We start from the raw sequence: 19,889 nt of genomic DNA on the forward strand, positions 1-19,889 counted from the left end.
GAGACAGCTGGGGACAGCTCCGGGGGGCCAAACTCTGGCGAAACCGCGGGTGGCAGGCTGAGCCACCGTTGGTAGGCGTGACCGCGCCAGTCTCGCGGGAGCGGCCGTTGGGCGGGCCGTTGTCCCCGCGGGCGGGGCGAGTTGCTAAGGAAATGACTTCCCGCAGCGCCGCGCCGTGCCGCGCCGCGCCGGCCGGGCGGGGTCTGGAGCGGCGCCGTTTCCGCTTCCGCTCCGTCTCTGCTCCCGTCCCGTTACCGCCTCCTGGCCGGCCTCGCGCCTTTCACCGGCACCTTGTGTCGGCCGTACTGCCGGGCCCGCTCCTGCCACGCGTGCCCCCGGGGCTCCGGCGCCGGCACGGGTCGCGTCCCGCTCGCCTGCTCCTGAGGCCGCTGGCCAGCAGCCGCCATGGGTGCCTACCTCTCCCAACCCAACACGGTGAAGTGCTCTGGGGACGGGGTCGGCGCCTCGCGCCTGCCGCTGCCCTACGGTTTCTCCGCCATGCAAGGCTGGCGCGTCTCCATGGAGGTGAGGCGGGAGAGGCCCAGAGGCGGGCCGCTGCAGGGCGGGAACCTGACGGAGAAAGGGAGCGGGGGGATGGGGTCATCCCCAGGGAAGGGTCCTTATCGGGAGCGTGCAGCTTTGGCTGCGGCGGCAGTTTGACGGGCGGCAGCGAGAGTGGGCCCGGGGCCGAGAGGGAACTGCCGGTGCTTGGGGGCCGTGTGCCGGTGGCCAGTTTGGCGGCGAGAGCTCGGCCATGTGGGGAGAGGCACCTTCCGCCCACTGACCGCCCTCTCCTCGTGCCTTCGCGCCATCCTCTTCTGCCAGCCCAGCCCTCCAGGCTCATAAACGGTGTGAGGTGTAGTGTGGGAGTTAAGATGAAAAGAGGGACGATTTATTCATTTACTTTTGCGAGGACGAAGAGAATAGACGGGAATGACTACTCCCCCCGCCCCCCCCCCCCCCCCGCCTTAAATATGTGATGTGAGAGGCCTTTTTAGACGAGGAGTTTGACAGTGAAAGGAAGCCTAGGCAAGTAGTCTGTTTGAAATTCTCAACACCTAGTTACTTGGCTCTGGGCACCGAATGTTAATTTCAGAAGCTCGCCCTGACCCCTAAGAATTGTCACTCGTTTGTATTTCTCTTCAGGGCCTTTTACGACCTTTGGAAAACTTGAGTTTTGTCATTCGGTATCATTACTTTTTTATTATGCTTGATATTTTTTTCCTCGGGATTTTTCTGAAACTTACTCTGTAATTGTCATTTGCCTGTGCTGACTGTAGTTTATAGTTTCCTTGATTTGTAATCATTTCATCATAATCTATAAAGAACTTTAACCTGTAAAGAACTGACTTTTCTTTTCTAGAAAATGTCTTCTGGATAAAAGGGAAAGGTGGAAAATTTCTGGATAAAAAGGAGTAATATTGGGCAAAATGGATGTGACACTACAAAGAGAACAGGAAAAACCATGGTAGAAAGGAAAGGTAGAAAGACATGTGTAAGACATGTCTTTGTGAAGAGTGTTGTGAGAGCTAGGCAGAAGGGCCAGGGAAATGCTCTAATTATTTCTGGGATTAAGGGTTTATCCACTTACTAGGTGGGCTTCAGTTTAACAGCCTAATAGTGTCTCCCTCGGGAATTTCTTCAAATCCCTCGCTCCTCCCTGTGGTTAGCTCTGGAATGACAGTATAAACTTAAATGGTTTGTTCTCAGACTCCACTTTCATACCCACAGCAGACTTGAAACAATTCTGTCAGTAGCTGTAACATTTCAAGAAGGAAGGGGATCCTATGGTTCAGCTCATCTAATTTGGCTCCCGCATTTTACAGCTCAGAAACTGAGGCCCAGAAAAGTTAGGACATTTATTTCTTGGTGGAAAGAATCTGTGGGATGAAACTGTTCAAGACACTTATTGGACACTGTTATGGTCTGTGTCAACCTGAAGCATAGCGTTCATATTCCATTGTGGTGCTCCGCATTGAGCTTACTGGGTCCTTGGTGAATGTAATTGTCTGAGGGTTAGAAATAGTTGGATATAGCTTCAAAAGGAAAACCTTAATGTAAGGTTGGGGTTTGGGTTAGTTGCTAGTCTGGAGGTCCCATTTCTATGGCATTTTCTGTTACTATTGTAAGATTTGAGGTGACTTTCTTCTCATGTTACTGTGAAAAGGCTTTTCTGGCAGGTTTCTCAGTCCTTGTTTTCCACTCTCTTCTCTGCTGCAGTTTTTCTGTTTTGGGGGTACCCTTCTTTCTAGTTTTCTTTACAAACTGAGTTGTTTGGATATTTAGTTTTCAAAGTTGTTTGCTCAGTGGTTCTGTGCTGTTTGTTTCTCTGCAGGGTATTTCCCTTCATTTTTGGTTTCTCTTCTGGTAATTAGAAAAGGACTTTTTTTCATCACCAGCTGTTTGGTTTGTAGAGATCTTGTTAGACTATTCCTTAGATCCTAGTCTTCCTGAGAGGTAACCAGTTCGGGTTTTAAAATCTTCCTCTTAAGCTATTTCTGAATTTACCTTCGTTTGAATGGTTAAATATACTTAACTAGACCCTCTTGAAGCCCTGCGTGGGGCTATATCAAGTAGTTTTGTGCTACATCAGTAGTTTTCCTTCTGACTTTGATTCGTTTCTGTCCAAAGCATAACATAGTTTCTTTGCTATGGCAAGAAAATAACTATGACCTGTAGCCTCTTAGTGAATCTTATCTTTTCAGAAAGTGTACACACCTGTTCCTCTTAAGCTTTAGGACTCAATTCCACCAGTTTATTAAGTATGTTGACCTTAATTGCTTGGTCCTAATGATTCCTTTGAGGTAAGTTTTTCGTGCCAATACACATTACAAGAGGTTGCTCAAATCCTGATTGATGAATAGATTCAGTCGTAGTACTATTTTACCCCTTCTCTTGAGGCAAGGATGGCAACTATCAATAGCTGGCATTTTATACTTTCTGCCTCTCTCCAGCCCCTCTTGCTGTGGAACCAGGGTGTTTTGAGGAGGGGTAAACAAAATACCACAGTTGATGTTCCCTTCCCTTCTTCCTTCTCCATGGTTTGGAGGGATCCTCAAGCTGGTTGAGGTATGTATTTTGGGGGTTAACAGGTAGGTTGTGGAAGGGTGCCTGAGAAATATATTTGGAAAGGCTCTGAGTTTTTGGTGGCTAATGAGAAATCAAATCTGAAAATAGTTTGAGTTGATGTAGTTTTAAGGGACATGGATACTTTGGGGTTGTGAGGTTCTCTGGAAGTGACAAAACTGCTTTCTATGGGGAGTTAAATTTTTTTCTTTTTAATTCTGTGAAATATATTTGCCTTCTTTAAAAGGCACTATCAATACCTAGGATACACTTTTGAGTAGACTAGCTGTTTATTGCCATATAGAAACTGGCTTATTAGTGGTCATACAGGGGTCACCTAGAATTGAATGTAGAGCGTGTTAGGCAGAAAATTCTTAAGATACCTACATGACTATTTCAATAATTGTATTAATGGGGCAAAATATAAAATGGGATACCACAAGAATGCTGTGGGGTTCCACTTAAGAGAGGGTATCTGAGGCTGAAGAACATGTATTGTTTGATTCTTAGATTAGTGCCTCATCTCTGTATCTTAAAGCACTTTTTATTTATTGAACCAGATCAGAATTCCTTTGTCTAGGATGCAGTTAAGCAACTTTTATAAAAGGGCATTTGATTAGCATGTCGTAACTATTCTTCACAATTCAGAGATAGTATGACATGAAATCAAATACATATCCACGCATATGGAGAAATTGTTTTCTACTATATGATTCCTTTGTAAGTTCTTAAGCAACAGGAAGTTACAATCAGATTTTATTCCTCAAGATTTCAAGAATATTTTACATAAGTTATTTCTATCGCCTAATCATATAGCAGATGTTACTACTGCTTCTCCACCCTGATCCTCTATTGGGTTATCATCTTGGAATTGTACTTTGAGAGGTAAGGTAAGGAACTGTGCTTTGAATTCGAGTGTGGAAGTTTAATAGATCTGGTCAGTAGTTCTTGCCATTGTGAGCTGTTATTAAAATTGTGCTGTCTGGAAGCATAAACCTTTAGAACTGAACTTGAAGCATCACTGATGTGTAATGACATGCTTTAAACGGAGTACTGATTTCAATGGAGTTTTTGGTTTCCCTTTAGAGCCTGTTCAAAGATGCAGTCTATCAACTTTTAATCATATATACTACTTGAAAATGTATATATGGGTGTCTGGGTGGCACAGTTGGTTAAGCATTCGACTTTGGCTTAGGTCATGATCTCACAGTGTGTGAGTTTGAGCCCCACATTGGGGCTCCACGCTGACAGCGTGGAGAATCCTGCTTGGGATTCTCTTTCCCTCTCTCTGCCTTTCCTCCACTTGCACACGCACGCTCTCTCAAAATAAATAAACTTTAAAAAATTATATGCAGACTTCTTTTTTAAGAATCTTATTGAGATGTAATTCACATGCCATATCCATTTAAAGTGTACATTTCAATGGTTAATATATTCAGAGTTGTACAACCATTACCACTATCAATCTTAGAACAGTTTTATCACCCCAAGAAGAAACAATTTAACTATTACCAGTCACTCCGTATCTCCCTTCCTCTAATCCCTAGCAACCACTAATTTACATGATATTCTATATATTTATCTATTTTTAACATTTCACATAAATGGAATTATGCATATGTCTCCTTTTATGTTTGCCTTCTTTTACTAAACAATATTTCTAAGAGTCATCCATGTTGTATCATGAATTGGTACTTCATTCTTTTTACTGAATAATATTCCATTGTGTGGACATTTTGTTTATCCATTCATTAGTTGATGGATATTTGTATTTTCATATTTTGGCTATGATGAATAATGATGGTATGAACTTACATTTACAATTTCTTTGCGTGGAAATAAGTTTTTATTTCTCTTGAATATATACTAGGAGTGGAATTGCTGCATCATACAGTAACTCCATGTTTAACATTTTGAGGAGATGCCTACCTAACTCTTTGGCAAAGTGGTTGCACCCTTTTACATTTTTACCAGCAATATAGGAAGGAGGGTGTCAATTTCTCTACATCCTCCCTACACTTGTTATCATCTTTTTTATTATAGCCATTTTAGTGGGTGTGAAATGGTATCTCATTGTGGTTGTTATTGTATTTCCCTGGTAGCTTATTATGTTTGAGCATCTTTTCTTGTCTTAATTGCCACTTATATATCTTTTGAGAAATGGTTATTCAGATCCTTTGTCTATTTTTATTGGGTTGTCTTTTTATTGAGATGTAAGAGTTCTTTATATATTTTAGATACTATTTCCTTATCAGATATGATTTTCTCCTATTCTGTGGGGTGCCTTTTTGCTTTCTTGTTAGTGTCCTTTGAAGCACGATAACTTTCAATTTTGATGAAGTCCAGTTTCTCTATTAAGAGTTTTATAATTTTAGCTCTTACATCCATTTTAGATTAATTTTTGTGAATGGTGTAAAGAAGAGGTCCAGTTTCATGCTTTTGCATATGGATATATACTTGTCCCAGCATCATTTGTTAAAAAGGTCATTCTTTTGGGTGCCGGGGTGGTCTAGTTGGTTAAGCGGCCCACTTTGGCTCAGGTCATGATTCCATGGTTTGTGAGTTCAAGCCTTTGTTGGACTCAGCACAGAGCCTACTTCAGATTCTCTGTCTTCCCCTCTCTATCTGCCCCTGCCTGCTCCCCCCACTCTTCAAAAACAAATAAACATAAACTATTTTTTTAAAAGTCATTCTTTTCCCTCATTAAATTATCTTGGCATCATTGTTAAGATCATTTGACTACAAATAATGGGAATTTATTTCTGGACTCTTAATTCTGTTTCATTGATCTATCTACTTATCATTATGCCAGTACCACACTCTCTTGGTTACCATTGCTTTGTGTTAAGTTTTGAAGTTAGGAAAGTTAAGGAGTGTGAGTTGTCCAACTTTGTTCTTTTTATTGTTTCTTCTTTTCTGGGTCCCTTGTATTTCTGTATGAATTTAGGATCAGCTTGTCAATTTCTGTGCAGAAGGCAGAAGCCAATTTTGATTGGGCTCGTGCTGAATCTGTAGAATCAGTTGAGGAGTATTGCTACCTTTTACGATATTAAGTCTGTAGTTTTCTTGTAATGTCTGTGTGGCTTTGGTATCGGGATAACACTGGCCTTATAGAATGAGTTGGGAAGTGTTGCCTCCTTTTCTATACATTGGAAGAGTTTGTGAAGAGTTGGTATCATTCTTTGAAAAATAGCTGGTAGAATTTACCAGTGAAGCCATCTGAGACTGGGCTTTTCTTTGTGGGAAGTGTGTGTGTGTGTGTGTGTGTGTGTGTGTGTGTGTGTGTGTGTTTATTTTATGTTAAGTTGTGATAAAATAAACATAACAAAATTTATTATCTTAACCATTTAAAAATTGTACAGTTCAGTAGTGTTAAGTGTATTCACACTGTTGGGCAACCAGTCTCCAGAAGTGTTTTCATCTTGCAAAACTGAAACTCTATACCAGTTAAACAGCTCCCCATTCCCCTTGCCACTAGCTCCTGGCAACCATTCTACTTCCGGTTTCTATGAATTTGACTATCCTAGGTACCTCATAGAAAGACACATTTGTTATTTTGTGACTGGTTTGTTTCACTTAGCATAATGTCCTCAAGGTTCATCCATGTTATAGCATGTGTCAAAATGTCCTTCCTTTTTAAGGCCGAATAGTATCCATTGTATGAGTATACCACATTTTCTTTATCCATTCATCTGTTGGTGGACACTTAGGTTGTTTCTACCTTTTAGCTGTTAGGGATAAAGCTGCTGTGAACATGGATATACAAATACATCTTCAAGATCCTGCTGCAAAATCCAAGACTAAGGTGTCTGCTGAGGACCCACTTTCAGGTTCATAGATAGCTGCCTTATAGATGTATTTTCAAGGCAAGGGAGCTCTCTGGGGTCTCTTTATAAGGGCACTAATCTCATTCATGAGGGCTCCTCCCTCATGACCTAACTGCCTCCCAAACACCCCACCTCCAGACAGCATCACATTGGGGATTACATTTCAACATAGGAATTGTAGGGAGACACAAAACATTCATTCTGTAGAACTGAAGTAATATATGCATATAATTTTAAAAGTCAGATAGTAATACATGACTTTTTAAAACCAAAAATGTAGTTCCCAACCACCTTCAACCTTTTAATCTTAGTTTGTAAAGATTTAGATAAATTTATAAATCTAAATAAATCTAAATGGCATCATAAATCTAAATGGCTGGTCATCCATGAAAACAGGAACTTTTGTGGATGTATTTATGACCTTAGGAGATTGACATCAGGCAGGATAACCAGGCTTTTATTCATACAGATCCATTGGTTGTCTAGAAGGTCAAAAGGTTCTGTGTGATACATGATTTAAGTAAGGCAAGGCCTAAGAGTCCTGACTCAGGTGACCTGTGTGTTCTGAGTCATCTCCTCCAGACTATCAGTGGTTATTGTTTTATGATACATCTCTGGGTTTAGAGTAGGAAATGAAGGAGGAGGCATCCATAAGGTATTTGTCCTGAGGCAACTGGGGACTCACTGTCAAAAACAGACATGGAAGTCCTATGATGTTGCAGAACCTACTTTTAGGCCCAAAAGCTGTAAAGACTTTTTATTGATTGATTGATTGATTGATTGATTGCTATAAAAACATTTAAGACCATCTTTGCTTTCATGCTGGTTTACAATCTAGTTTGGGACCTAAGAGTCTCTTTTCCCCCATGGAATGCTGGATAATAATACAAGATGGTATATTCTGAGTTTAGAGAGGGGAATGATCAGAGTATTGGTGTGACTGAGAAAGATTTCTTAGAGCTGGTAAGACTAACTGGACCTTACGGAGAGTTTATAAAATGGGACAAAAGGAAAGGAGGAAAGTGGAAGGAGAAGAAGAAGGATATTAGAAAGAGGGAAGACTGAGGCATGCTTGCTACCTTGCTAGGTTGGGGTGATCAGTTCAAGAGTGGAGTAGTTTCTTTTGGGGAATGGTATGAAAGGTAAGAGATTAGGTTATAGAGATGGGTAGGAATGATGATTGAGTGCCTTTAACTGCTTGTAAGTTATGTGGAATTAATCTGATATGCAGTAGAATCCACTGAAGCTTCTAGCAGTAAAATATTGGGAAGTATAATCTGGTATCTGGATGTATGTAGGTTGGACTACAGGGGCAGAGAGTAGAGGCAGGAGAGAAGATAAAATGCTATTAAGAGTAAAGTAATTCATGAACAAAGTCATGAAGGAAAACTTAGTAGGACTTGGTGATGGATGGTGGAAGAGAGCCAGGAAGTCAAGGAGGTCTGGTATTAAGTGTTGCCTAGGAAAGATTCCATGAACAGAAATAAGACCTGTAGGGGAAGTTCTGAGTTTTTGAAGACTGCTGAGTTTCTGTTTATATATGTTAAGTTTGAAGTGGAGAAAGGCATCCTATAGAAACAGGCAACTGGAACTTCACAGAACCCACGAGAACTTTCAAGAAAGCTGACACGGTTTTTACTATTTAATTATATACAATAGTTGGGAAAAATGAAGCCTGCAAAATAGCTATTTGGGTTGCTGTTATGGTTATTGCCTGCTCTGTGTAGTAAGATCTTGAAGGAAAAGGTTTTGAGATCAGGAGTTTAAGCATGTAAATCTAAAAAGATCATTTTAAAAAAATAAGTACATAAATAAAAAATAAGAAGAGAGATCATTTTAACCAGTTTCCAATAAATGGTTTAATGGATGCTTTGTTGAATTAAAAAAAAAGGGGGGGAGAAGCACTGCTTTGGAGGCAGAAGTGAAGGAGAGGTTAAGTAAAGCTGTAGAAAAATTTTGAGGTAGAATAGAGATGATGAAGTGGTTCTTCATCATATGTGGTCACATCAAGATATGTGACCTTGATCTAAGTAAAGCAAGAGGTTAGCTCATCTGCTAAGAGTGAAAGAAGAGCATTGAGAACTTGAACAGTGTGGGAAAGGTTTATGACTGGGTGCAGTCAATATATTTAAGTGTCAATGCAAAACACTAAAAAAATGCTGAATGATGGAAGTAGGTGCACAAACAACCAACATGATTTCATGACATTTTATAACTAGCAATACTTAGTGGCTCTGATTTCAGGTGTAAAGAAAGCAGTTGGTCGGGTTATACGAGGTTGGATGAGTTTTTCTAGATTGTTAAGAGACAGTGTTGAAATACTTGGCTCTGGCTCAGAAAGGGTCAGAGAGAAAGAAAAGCAAGGGTAGGTGAAGGTATGGAGGCAATGAACAGAGATGCAAAAGGGGAAATGAAAGTGCTTAGAGAAGGTAGTTCCAGGTGATAATATAGATCCAAAGACTCACCAGGCAGTAGAAGGGAAGGTAATGTGGAGTAGTTCTAGGAACTGACACCTCAAGGTATAAGGTGAATCTATGTTGGGCATCATCTATGGATGATTCCTCTATCATTGAAGAGAAAATGGAGGCACACCAAGAGATAACTGGCCAGTGATCATGTGGTATATTGCAGCGTGGCAATTCAGAAGACAGTTCATAGGTTCGTTTTACTGTCATAAGCATTCAAACTGGAATAATATGGCATATTGTACAAAAATTTTAAATGTAGAAAAGCAGAATAATTATTACCCAACTCTTACTCTCCATGCAGTTTGATACATAATGTGGTCTTCCAGATTTCTAGCATATGTGTGTTTTTTTTCCTGTCTTTTTGTCACTTAGTATATTGTGGACTTATTTCTAAATTAACGCATATTTATTTCTAACGTTTATTTATTTTTGAGACAATGCAAGAGACAGAGTGCAAGCAGCAGAGGGGCAGACAGGGAGACACAGAATCCGAAGTGGGCTCCAGGCTTTGAGCTGTCAGCCCAGAGCCAGACGTGGGGCTCGAACTCACAAACCGTGAGATCATGACCTGAGCTGAAGTCGGATGCTTAACCGACTGAGCCACTCAGGCACCCCAACGCATATTTGTTTCTAATAACTGCATGTATTCTTTTGGAAGGATGCACTACTTGTAATCTAATCTCTTCATGGATATTTCGATGTTTATAGTTGTTCTTTACTATAAATAATGCTGTAATGAACATTATTATACATATTCTTGTACCCTTGTCTTATTACTTCCATAAAATAAACTTTTAGAAGTCCAATTACTGTATCAAAGGGCATGCACATTTGAAATTTTGATACATATTACCAAATTGTGCTCCAGGAAGGCTGTACTATTTATATTCTTGCTGATCAGGATATGAGAATGTGTTTTTATTTAACTCTTTTTTTTTTTTAATGTTTATTTTTGAGAGAGAGAGAGACAGAGCGTGAGCAGGGAGGGACAGAGAGAGGGAGACACAGAATCCGAAGCAGGCTCCAGGCTCTGAGCTGTCAGCACAGAGCCCGATGCGAGGCTTGAACTCACAGACTGTGAGATCGTGACCTGAGCTGAAGTCGGACGCTCAACCAGCTGAGCCACCCAGGCGCCCCTACTTCACTCTTATTACCACTGGTTATTATTAATCTTTTCCATTCTTTTAATTTGCACAAAAGGATATTTCCTTGTTTTTAATGTTCATTTCTTTGCTGTTGAGGTTAAGTATTTTTTCATATGTTCACTGAGATTAGATCTACTTCAATGCTTTTGTGAGAAGTAGATGAGGAAGTGAAAAAGGTAATTTGAATAGAGTTGTGGGTTCAAAAGAGATGGTGCAGCTTTGACTTAGAGTGGCATTGCAGGACAGAGAAAGACCGATTGATTGTCCTATTCCACTGGGAAGCAGTGGACAAGAAGACTGCTCTTCCCTCCCCTATCAAAAAAGTGGAATTAGTTGGACTAATTTCTCAAATTTCAGTGAAATATTGAGTCTCCTAAAAATATTTAATTTCCTTTTGAAAAAGCTAAACATTCCCATGGCTCAGTCTTGCTCCCATCCCACAGTTAACCTGCTTTTCTTAGTTTTCTGTGTATCCGTATGGTATTACAGTGTGAGAAGACAAATATCTATTCCATGCTCCCTCTTCTTACACAAAAGCAGTTTACTAAATATAGCATTCTGTACTTGCTTTCTTTCTGCACTTTGTTTTCTTTATTTAACAAAATATCTTGGAGATCTTCCATGAATTTTTTTTTTTTTTTTTTTAAGGAAAGCAATACTTGTGGAACTCCAGATTTCACTAAAACAATTTTAATTTAATGTTACCTAAATGTGTACAAACAGAACTGGGCATAACTTCCATGCCAACAAACCATACTACAAAATCATCAGAATTAAAGTCAACGTCAATATGACACAACTGTTTTGCCAAAACTCATTAGATACTCACAGCACGACTTAGGTAGTGACTGCTGAGGTATAGTTTCTTATGGCTTTAGCAAGCCTTTACACACTCATGCCTTTGCCAATTCAGTTCTCCCGTCACTTTTCTATAATCCAACCCGGTCCTCCTCTGTTCTGCCTTTTCTTTATTCCATAGCACCATCCTCTTTCTGTAAGTGTTATATCGTAATGCTATATGATTTACCTATTTATTGTGTTTATGTGTATTTCCCTCATGAGAATGTAAGGTTTTTTATGAAGTGCAGATCTTCATTTTATTCACTGATATATTCCAAATACCCAGAACTGATCCTGGCACATAGCGGATAGTCAGATATTTGGTGAAGAAATGAGTGAATGAACAAATGAAGTCTGAGAACCACTGGTGGAGGATGTTGGAGCAATAGATAGTCATATAGGTCAAAAGATGGAGAGAAGAAGTAGGTTCAGTAAGGTCTAACCCTGGCTTAGACGGAAGGGAGGGCAGTGTGGCTGGTGGTGGAGTGGTTGGGAAAGGGTGAAGATGATGTGTGGTTGGTAGTGCTCTCTGGATCCTGGGGATGAGACTCAGAGGCAGTTATTGACAACCTTAGATAGGCCATTGTGTGCCCTCCATGGCAGTCCGTTAGATTCTGGGACACTTTCTCCTGGAATCAATGAGAGGGAAATACAAAATAGCTATTTTTCCATTCTCTCATTTACTACCTTAAAATAGCTTTTATTTTTAGGGTGCCTGGGTGGCTCAGTCGGTTAAGTGTCCGACTCTTGATTTCGGCTGAGGTCATGATCTCACGGTTTGGGAGTTTGAGCTCCCGCATCGGGCTCTGTGCTGACAGCGCAGAGCCTGCTTGGGATTCTCTCTCTGCCCCTCTCCTACGCATGCCCTCTCTCTCTCTCTCAAAATAAATAAACCTAAGAACAATAGGTTTTATTTTCTAGGTTTGTATAACGAAGGCATAGTCTTATTTCAGGGACAACAGAAGAACCACTGCACTGATTTCCTAAGTATCGATACAACTAGAAAAATTTTAAATGCCAGAAAGAGGAGGAGAACCATTGACTTACATGGGGATAATCAATCAAAGTAAATAGCTGATTGCATTCTTTTTGTTTGTAGAAAGTACCTAAAAGAGAGGTGGGGTTGTTTTCCCAGATGGGGCAGAGTAAGCTGCGGCACATGCTCACCTAGGTTCAGTGGTCTTGGCTTGAACTATGGCACAGACTAGAATATTTGTGTAGGGTGGCAGAGTTTTGTGATTAGAAGAATTTGATCAGTTCCAGCCTTCCAACCATGATGTTGTTGCAGCAGGGCCATTGCAGACTTCTCTTCAGGTGTACAATGCCATCAGTGTTGAATGATACGTCATTTCCATCTGGGGGTAGGAGGTGGGAAGGCTGATCATATGGGACATTGTAAATTTTAGTTAACAAAATCTAAGCACAGTATAGTTTTAAGAATATTATTTATTGGGAAGATTCTTTTGTAAATATATCCTCTGCCTAGCCTGAGGGCAACTTCATGAGTGAGTTAAACTTAGAAGAGGGAATAATTTATTTAGATGGTGCTTTGGGAAAGTGGCAGTATAAGTGTATATAGTTTTACAAATTCCTAGTGCTTTCTCTTAGGCTGTTTTAGGATTCTCCCAGAAACTTTTCAGATTGGTAATGCCCTCAGGTCTCTTTTTGCTATCTTCCCTAGGATTTTCTTCCTTGAAGTTCACTGATTCATAGAATGGGTCTGGAAGAGACTTTAAAGCCTTTATTCTGGTTCTTCCCATAGTTGCCGCAAACCAAAAGGGTCAGGTCTAGAGTTCCAACAGTCAAACATTCTGCCATCTGGACTCCGAGATCTCCTAGGCTGAGGCTGCTAGACTGCAGAGAAAGTGAACTGATTCATTTCTCTCCCTTCCTTTCCTCCCCTACTTCCCTCCCTTGCCTTGCTTCCTTTCTCCCTCCCCCTGTATTTCTTTTCTTATTTTATCATCCCGTTTCCTTTCTTATTTCTAGGCCATGTAGTTCAGCCAGGGAAGGGTTAGTGAGATTAAGGTGTGAAGGAAATCCTCATGACCTGAGTGAGGTGGCACAAGGAAGAACATCCTTTGATCTTGAGAAATGCTAATTATGCTCTCTTTTTCCTAGGATGCTCACAACTGTATTCCTGAGCTGGACAGTGAGACAGCAATGTTTTCTGTCTATGATGGACATGGAGGTAATGGTAGCAGATCATATTGGTGACATTCTTGAACCCTAGTTCTAGACTTTAGAGGGCAAGAACAGGTCCTTTTTTCTTTTCCTTTCCAAGGTTCTGGTTGTAAGATACCGTTTCCATTCCTAGTGCTGTTTTTCTCTATTCTGCCATTCTACCTTCCTAACTGGATATTGTATTGGTTTATGATCTCACCAGACCTTGTTTTAATCCGAAAAGCCTCTTCCTATATTACAATTTATCTTTTTTCCACTGAGAATTAAGTATGCAGGTAAGAAAAGACAAAAGGTATATTAACATAGCCCTGAGAGAGTTGATGGTGAAATCCATTTTCTGGACCAGAACTTCCTAAACAGTTGTCTTTCAAATTGTATAAGTTAAAAGTGTAAGTTGTCTTTCAGTTGTATAAGATATTCATTTCTTCAACCCTTGGGATTCAGTCCAGTATGGCATGTAAATATTATATAACTTTATATGTGGGAAGCAGTGCTCTGGGTGACCTTACCTGTTTCCTAGGGGAGGAAGTTGCCTTGTACTGTGCCAAATATCTTCCTGATATCATCAAAGATCAGAAGGCCTACAAAGAAGGCAAGCTACAAAAGGTCTGTCTTATCGTAATGCTCCTTCTCTACTTCTGTAGGCTCTCCCTTATTTTCCAGTCCTGTGGTTTTTCCTTTCTTGTTGCCGGTAAGCTGCTGCTTACTGCATTTCTTTTTTTTTTTTTTTTTTTTTTAACGTTTATTTATTTTTGAGACAGAGAGAGACAGAGCATGAACGGGGGAGGGTCAGAGAGAGGGAGACACAGAATCTGAAACAGGCTCCAGACTCTGAGCTGTCAGCACAGAGTCCGACGCGGGGCTCGAACTCACGGACTGCGAGATCATGACCTGAGCCGAAGTCGGCCGCCAACCGACTGAGCCACCCAGGCGCCCCTGCTTACTGCATTTCTTAAAGAATTCTATGCCCCAAACAAGCTTATCCTCACTTGAGCCTTCTTAGAGTTGCCTCATTATTCCCAGGTCTCTGAACTGGTTTTTATTTATATGTGAGTGTCTCCTCATGTGGCAGATCACCCTGTAACTTGCATGCCATTTTTGTACCCAGATTGTATATAGGCAATTTATTTTGTACCTCCTGTACTTTTTCTGACACTTGCCTTATACTCTTTTGCTTACATCCAGGCATTAGAAGATGCCTTCTTGGCTATTGATGCCAAACTGACCACTGAGGAAGTCATAAAGGAGTTGGCACAGATTGCAGGGCGACCCACTGAGGATGAGGATGAAAAAGAAAAAGTAGCTGATGAAGATGATGGTGAGTGTTGCTGGCATCCCTTGTTTGAGAGGAAATCTGCATTTTAAAGAACTCTTCTTTAATATATATTATTTCAGTGTCAATTCTAAGAGAGGATGACTTCATAGGGACTTGGGGAGTCCCCACATTAGAGAACCTTATGTTCTGCTACACTACATGAGGTTATGAAGGGAGAAAAAATTAACCTGTGTGCCTAGTGTCCATAGTTGTAAGCATTTTATATATATTTTGTCATTGTGGTAGGGTCTCTCTGGTTCCTGTTAATGTTTATATGACCTTTTTTTTCTAGACAGGAGTTGTCATTAGCCTCAGCAGCCAGTCCTTAAGCCTGGGCTGTAGGCCTAAGACTAGCATTGTGGGCTTCCTGGGTCCTCAGCCATAATGAGCTTTCTACTTATCACTCAAAAATAAGAGATGATAAGAGAACTATAGTAACTAGTGTTCCTTTGACTAAGAAGAGGGTGAAACTCAAAGACTAAAGGAAGTCTATGCAGGCAGACGTTATCTGAGAAGAAACCAAAGGGGTCTTCTGAGACCCCAGGGAGTGGGGAAGTTGGAACTCAGGCCTCCAAAGGCTGGGAGGCAGGAAAAAGGACTGGTCCTATGAAGAGTCTGGTGTGGGGGTACTGATTCAGCCTCTTCCCTGCAGTGGACAATGAGGAAGCTGCGCTGCTGCATGAAGAGGCTACCATGACTATTGAAGAGCTGCTCACGCGCTACGGGCAGAACTGTCACAAGGGTGCTCCCCACAGCAAATCTGGAGCTGGGACAGGCGAGGAACCAGGGTCCCAGGGCCTCAATGGGGAAGCCGGACCTGAGGACCCATCTAGGGAAACTTCTTCAGAGGAAAATGGCCCCACAGCCAAGGCCCACACAGGCCTTTCCTCCAACTCAGAACGTGGGACTGAGGCAGGCCAAGGTGGTGAACCTGGCACTCCCACTGGTGAGGCTGGGCCTTCCTGCTCTTCAGCCTCTGACAAGCTGCCTCGAATTGCTAAGTCCAAGTTCTTTGAGGACAGTGAGGATGAGTCAGATGAGGCAGAGGAGGAAGAGGAAGACAGTGAGGTAAGGGCCAGTGGGAGCAGACAGATACTGAATTTGCAGAAAAGGCCTGTTTGGTTACCATACATAGCTTTCAACTCCTTTCCTTCTCTCTCTCTCTCTTTTTTTTTTTAAGTAATTGCTACACCCACCGTGGGGCTTAAACTCACAACCCCAAGATCAAGAGTTGCATGCTCTACTAAGCTTGGTGCCCACCATCTTCTCCTTTTTTTACAGCAACCCCCAAGGACTATATTCCACGTTTTTCTTGAATTCATTATCTCCACCAACATAGGAACCATTAGCCCTCTAACCTCTTCCTTTGTCGATACTATAACATACAGATCTAGTTCTAGCTTTTCAGAGTCTGTCTTTTATTATATTATTATTATTTTTTTAATGTTTATTTTTGAGAGAGAGAGAGACAGATATAGTGTGAGCAGGGGAAGGGTGGAGAGAGAGGGAGACACAGAATCTGAAGCAGGCTCCAGGCTCTGAGCTGTCAGCACAGAGCTCAGTGCAGGGCTCAAACTCACGAACCATGAGATCATGACCTGAGCTGAAGTCGGATGCTTAACCGACTGAGCCACCCCAGGCGCCCCAGAGTCTGTCTCCAAGAGAGAACAGGAAGGTAGGGATTGTTACTTTAGATATTTGGATATTTCCTTCTCTGAGCCACTTATTTTCTGGCCCTGTTGCCTGAAAGGTGCTTTTGGCTGAGAGCCCTGGCCTTTTGCAGGACTTACTATTCGTGACTTCCGAACCCAGTTTAGGATATCAGTTATACCCATCTGGCCCTCTCCCCTCCCCTGGATTTTTCTATCATGATCATATAGTTGCATCTTTCATTGTTCTCAGAATCCGTGTTCAGGCCGGGCTCTTGGTTCTGAGTACAAGTTGGGGGGAGGGGGGCAGGGGGTCATCCCAGTCTCAGCAGCCTGGGATCATCCCTCTGGCAGGAATGCAGTGAGGAAGAGGATGGCTACAGCAGTGAGGAAGCAGAGAATGAGGAAGATGAGGATGACACTGAGGAGGCTGAAGAAGACGAGGAAGAAGAGGAGATGATGGTGCCTGGCATGGAAGGCAAAGAGGAGGTGTGTAGGGAAGGGGAGCAATGAGTCTGGAAAAGCCAAGAGGCAAATGTAATTCCCCTGATTGTTATTTGGTGACAGGGGAACTCCTTGCTGCCTTAGTACTGAAGTCCTGGTGATGCAGGGATTTATGCTACAAGTGGAACTAGGTCTTCAGGGTAAAATTAGCTCAGAAAAGAAAGAGCATGCTCTGGTCTTTGGAAAGATTATAAGTTCATGCCTCTCCTGTTTGTTAAAGCTCTCTTGGTGGTCCCAGTGAGAGAAGAAAGCATAAGTGAATGGTTGGGGAGCACCAATGAGGAGCTTGTGTCCAGAAGCTCCCATGATGCTTCCTTTCTTCCTCTTAAGCCTGGCTCTGACAGCGGCACAACAGCAGTGGTGGCCCTGATACGAGGGAAGCAGTTGATTGTAGCCAATGCGGGAGACTCTCGTTGTGTGGTGTCTGAGGCTGGCAAAGCTTTAGACATGTCCTATGACCACAAACCAGAGGATGAAGTGGAGCTAGCACGCATCAAGAATGCTGGTGGCAAGGTCACCATGGATGGGCGAGTCAACGGGGGCCTCAACCTCTCCAGAGCCATTGGTAAGGGCCAGGAAAGCATGGGAAAGACTTCTGGGGTCTTACTCTCTCTTTCAGATTACCTAGTAGCAAACTTTAATCTTAATAGGCCCATGTACCTTGCCAAGTACTTTGGTATCTATTATTACCTCTGTCCTTAAAACATCTCCGTGAGATAGGTAAGATAGCTGTCATTTTTGGATGATGAAAAAGGTGAGTGGCCTACCTAACGTTTAGCAACCTGAAAATAGGGCTGCAACTAGAAAAACTGGAACACAGTTTTTCGTTCACTTAGATTATGGAACTTTGCTAAGAAGGGAAATGAATGGCAAGGCTTGACCAGCCCTAAGCACAGGTCTGTGGGGAGTGCCTAAACTACTCATCAACCAGCCGTTCCTTTACTTCAGGAGACCACTTCTACAAGAGAAATAAGAACTTGCCACCTGAGGAACAGATGATTTCAGCCCTTCCTGACATCAAGGTGCTGACTCTCACTGACGACCACGAATTCATGGTCATTGCCTGTGATGGCATATGGTGAGCACTAGCGGAATGCCCTAAAATTCCCTCTTTTATGCAGCATTACTTCTCTTACAGGTCTCTGAGCTGGTTTGGTTTTATCATCCCTCTAATGGCTGCATTCAGCACCTTTTCTCAAGCTGCTCTAGAATTAGAGTCTAGGCAGACACCTTGGTGTCAAAACCCCCAAGCCTAAGGCAGAGCTAAGGATATCTTTGTAGGTATTTGCATTGGCCCTGGGGGGCTATCACCTCTCTCTACACTCCTCTATTCTGCTTTGTTGGGACTAAAGAAGAGTATTGTTTTTGACCCCAGGAATGTGATGAGCAGCCAGGAAGTTATAGACTTTATTCAATCAAAGATCAGTCAGCGTGATGAAAATGGGGAGCTTCGGTTATTGTCATCCATTGTGGAAGAGGTGAGTGCCAGGGTGGAGGAGAAGAGGGTGTCTGGTCTGCATAGCCAAGGTTTTGTCTTTGGACCAGAGCTAAGACCACAGCTGGGAAGTATCCTTAATTACCGACTGATGCCAAACCCTGACTAGAAAGTTCCACCTTCCTTCATTTTCCTAACATATCCTCATGCCTCTTACGCTAGCAAGTGGCTTGTTTTGGGACATCTGTTGCCTGTTCCCCTCCTTCTGCCACCCTGTCTCAGCACAGTCAGCCCTCTTGTGGGGGCTTAGGTTCCTAGGAGGGTATTCAAACCCTGAAGCTGAGCTGCCCTGTCCCTTTTGTAGCTGCTGGATCAGTGCCTGGCACCAGATACTTCTGGGGACGGTACAGGGTGTGACAACATGACCTGCATCATCATTTGCTTCAAGCCCCGAAACACAGCAGAACTTCAGCCAGAGAGTGGCAAGCGGAAACTGGAGGAGGTGCTCTCTTCTGAGGGGGCTGAAGAAAATGGCAACAGTGACAATAAGAAGAAAGCCAAGCGGGACTAACAGTTGTCCAGACCCCTGCCCACCTAGACTGTTTTCTGAGCCCTCTGGACCTGAGACTGAGTTTTGTCTTTTTCCTTTAGCCTTAGCAGTGGTTATGAGGTGTGCAGGGGGAGCTGGGTGGCTTTACTCAGCCCATTCCAAAGAGGGCTCTCCCTCCACACAGCAGCCTGGGAGCCTCTGCTGTCTTCCCTGGCCTTCTCCTTGCTCCTTGGGGCTCATCACCGGTTCTGTGCCTGTGCTCTGTTGTGTTGGAGGGAAGACTGGCGGTTCTGGTTTTTACTCTGTGAACTTTATTTAAGGACATTCTTTTTTATTGGCGGCTCCATGGCCCCCAGCCGCTTGCACCCGCTCTCTGTTGTACACTTTCAATCAACACTTTTTCAGACTAAAGGCCAAAACCTAATTGTGCCCGTGGTGTCCTTTTTTCAATACTGCTGTTCTGTCCGGCCCACCCAGAGTTCCCTGGCCCCAGACTCGACCTCATTAATGGCTCTACCAAGCCCCTCTGCGTATTCGTGTGCGTGCGTGTGCGCGCGCCCTCCACAGTGCATGTGCCCCACGTCCGTGTGTGTGTGTGTGTGTGTGTGTGTGTGTGTGTGTGCGCGCGTCCGTCCGTCCCAAGAATATGGGGCAGAGGGGTCCCAGGTATTGCAACTCCCTAAGCTGTTGGCAGGCTGGCGTAGCGTCATGGCTCATCCTCACCCCCTCCTGGTGTCAGGAATAGTTTACTAGCTACTGCAGGAGGTGGTTAGGATAAGCCAGGCGGCAACTAAGACTGAAAGCAAGGCCGAGGCTTCTCCTGCCCTCCTCACCGGCCTGCTTTCTATCTGATCTGTGATTGGCTCGGCTGCTTTCTTTCGTCACAATCACTTCCTGGTCACGCTG

General features: G+C 42.8%; 1 protein-coding gene across 1 annotated transcript; it reads left to right on the plus strand.

The window, feature by feature from the left end:
- Window positions 1-151: 151 nt before the first annotated feature.
- Window positions 152-19,407, plus strand: PPM1G (protein phosphatase, Mg2+/Mn2+ dependent 1G). The gene is made up of 10 exons (XM_043604270.1): window positions 152-525; window positions 13,468-13,537; window positions 14,051-14,136; window positions 14,716-14,848; window positions 15,498-15,913; window positions 16,849-16,983; window positions 17,329-17,563; window positions 17,947-18,076; window positions 18,374-18,476; window positions 18,798-19,407. Exons 1-10 carry the CDS (start codon window positions 406-408, stop codon window positions 19,002-19,004), a joined length of 1,635 nt encoding a protein of 544 aa, XP_043460205.1. The 5' UTR covers window positions 152-405; the 3' UTR covers window positions 19,005-19,407.
- Window positions 19,408-19,889: the final 482 nt, after the last annotated feature.

Source organism: Prionailurus bengalensis, chromosome A3 (assembly GCF_016509475.1).
Source record: "Prionailurus bengalensis isolate Pbe53 chromosome A3, Fcat_Pben_1.1_paternal_pri, whole genome shotgun sequence".
NCBI lineage: Eukaryota > Metazoa > Chordata > Mammalia > Carnivora > Felidae > Prionailurus > Prionailurus bengalensis.